This window comes from Eimeria maxima, genomic scaffold (genome assembly GCF_000499605.1).
Source record: "Eimeria maxima Weybridge genomic scaffold, Emw_scaff1118, whole genome shotgun sequence".
Taxonomy (NCBI): Eukaryota; Apicomplexa; class Conoidasida; order Eucoccidiorida; family Eimeriidae; genus Eimeria; species Eimeria maxima.
In genome coordinates, this window is record NW_013564142.1 from 1 (window position 1) to 2,914 (window position 2,914).

The following is a 2,914-nucleotide window of genomic DNA, read 5'->3' on the forward strand; positions in this document are numbered from 1 at the left end:
ATATATATATATATATATAGTGATCATCCCTCATCCCTCGGCATGTACGGCATGACACGTCGACAGAACCCAAACCCTAGGCCATAAACCCTCGTAAACTTACGACACCTAAGGAGGTTAGGAAATTCGAAATGCCTGACACCCAACTGGTCTCCAGGTACCAGGCATCGGCGAACAGATGTTGACTTTTGAAGGCGTACACCACCGCTGCTACGGCACAGATAATAAACTGCAGCAGCACCCACCCGAAACCCATGACCTCCACCCTAAATAGATAGAGGATAGATAAGGATAGATAGAACAACGTACACGTAGCGTGCAACCAACCCTCTACTTCCGTACAGCGAAACATTCGCAGCAGAACCAACATCATCAACAGGACAAACAACTGGCTGTCAACACCAACAGCAGCGAAAACAACAGCGCAAGTCGCAGCAACACAATAAAGAGCAGAAGAGGCAGCAGCCACAGCGGCGGCCGCAGTCCTAGCAGCAGCAGCAGACCTGCGCAATCGCGAGGAGGACGGCATGTTGGTTATAGACCACCTGAGTCCTCGAGTATTTCAGCTCCCTTTGTTTTGTGTTTTTCATGATGCGTGTTTGATGTCCCGTGTACACCACAAGGCCATAGATCCACTCCGTGCTGCGGACGGTAGCCCCACGCCACACGAACTGCGATATGTCGACAGCGTACTGCTGCTGTTGCTGCTGTTGCTGCTGCGGTTGCTGCGGCTGCAGCGGCTCCTGTTGCTGCTCCTGCTGAAGCAACGCTGATTGCGAAGAGCCTTGCGCAGTAATGCCTCCAACTAACAAGTCGTCATCTTGCTGCTGCTGCAGCAGTAGCATCTCTTCCTGGTGCGGCTGCTTCTCAGTCATTTGCTGCTGCCCTCCATTGCTATGGGTTGACACCATAGGGGAGGCGGCCATGTGGAGACTGCCTGGAGATATTGCTGCATCTGCCTTTGCTGCTGCTACAGCTGCTGCGCTTCCGTTGCCGTCTGCGGAGGGCAGCAGCAGCATTGTTCCGGAGAACTTGTACAGCTCAGCAGACGGCACCTCGTAGTGGATTTCCACTGAAAGCAGCAAATTAAACATCACAATATGGAGACATATAATATTTAGGTGTCTGTAAACATACAACAAAATATTACAATGCATAGTTCAACAGCTGCGGGCAAAGGCGTCCACCGAACGAATAATCAACGAATGCAGCGGCCGAGATGAAGGGGCAAACGAGCAGACAGCAGCAAACAGACACGACCAAATGGGTATATAAGAGCAGATGAACAAATGGAGACAAACCGTGCTGCGGTTGGGCGGCCAAAGACAGAAAACGAAGTACACCAACAGACACAAATGGGGAGCTACATAGGGGGACAACCACGCAAACAGAGGCAGAACGAAGTAAAGTGGCAGGAGCACAGCAAGAGATACGAAAAGAAAGAAGACCAAGAATGCAAAGGGAGAAAACAGAGAAAGGCCACAACGACCAGAAGCACACACAGAAGGGAAAGGAAAACCAGGCGATGACGGATAGCGAGCGAAGAGGTGACAACACGGACTGAATGCATGAACTCAAGAGGAGAGGCAAACAAAAGCAGTTGGAGCTGCAACAAAAGAAAACAACGATGACAACACCAGCAAATGCTCGGATAAGCCGGGCCGCCGAAAACAGACACACATTTGAGGCGCGCGGCGTCTGCATCATTTTGGACAAGTGCTGCAATATTTGGAATACACATTTTATTTTTTAGGTTCGTTTCTCCGTCGAGTTGTACGCTGTCTACATACGCAACACCACAGGGATCTGCGCAGTTCAGTAGCACAAGATCAGCAGGAACTGCCTCATCGGCTGAGAGCTTCACGATGCTTCCTGGGGTCAAATCCGCCCAGGCCACCGTCGTCAGCCCCTGCGGTGTACATACACTGCAGCGCCGCGCGTTCTCCATTCGGTCTGCGCGCGCGCGGCTCAGGTTTTCATATCCGTCTTTGGCAGCAGTTATAACCATCACCAACCCCAAGGGAAACAGAAATGTTGGCATTCCATCGCTGTCACTTATCTGCGGCAGTGTCTGCAGCAACGCCATGATCAAAAAGTAAAAATTAGCAGGTTGTGTTATTTGAGACAGCAAATTCAGAGGCAGAAAACTCCACCAAGTGTATTGCGTCGTTCGCACACAGTTGGTCCAGCTGCTGAGCCCTAAAGCAGTGTTCGCAGGACATTCTGGCTGCTGATACTGCTGCTGCTGTTGCTGGGCTGCTGCTGCTGCGTGCGTCCGCACTACCAGGTTCCCCAACCTCTTCTGCTGCGCTGATCCTTCTTCAAACTTCACTGCCCATCGCTCGAACCCCAACTTCTCCAACACCAGCCACAGAAGCTGCACCGGCCATTCGGCTCCACACACACGAGGACACAAACGCGCCCACAGACCCATCCTCAAAATTAACCTGCCTCTGTTGCTCCTGCTGCTGCTCCTTCTGCCCCTGCTGCGGCAGATCCTGCGGCAAATGCTGAGCCTCCTCAGGAGGATGGAACAAAACCCGGTGGAGCAAAACGCAAAAAAAAACTAGACAAATCTAGACAAGGTCCCTCAACCAACACGCTCCCCAGAAACGGACATCGGATGCCCCTCTGCTGCTGCTCCTGCTGCTGTCTCTGCTGCCGTTGTTGCTGCTACTGCTGCGGTTCCGGCCGCCGCTGCAGCAGCTGCTGGGCCAGCTACTTGTGGAACCTGAAATGGAGAGAACGAGAAAACAGGGCCGAAGGCAGGCATTGCCACCGCCGAGTATGCTGCTGCCAGTGCTGCTGCTAATGCTACTGCGGTTGCTGCTGCTGCAGCGGCGGCCAATATCCCTGGTGCAGCAGCAGCAGCAGCTCCAGGCCCGCCCCAATTAGATCCACCACCTCCTTCCAA

The 2,914-nt window shown here is 52.8% G+C and overlaps 1 protein-coding gene across 1 annotated transcript; it reads right to left on the reverse strand.

Moving 5' to 3' along the window:
• Nucleotides 1–309: 309 nt before the first annotated feature.
• Nucleotides 310–2,434, reverse strand: EMWEY_00048820 (P-type ATPase, putative; the record flags this gene model as incomplete). The annotated part of the gene is made up of 3 exons (XM_013479416.1): nt 310–392; nt 504–1,072; nt 1,681–2,434. Coding segments are annotated over 3 exons (1,406 nt in total), but the record flags the coding sequence as incomplete, so codon positions are not given.
• Between the last annotated feature and the right edge of the window lie 480 nt (nt 2,435–2,914).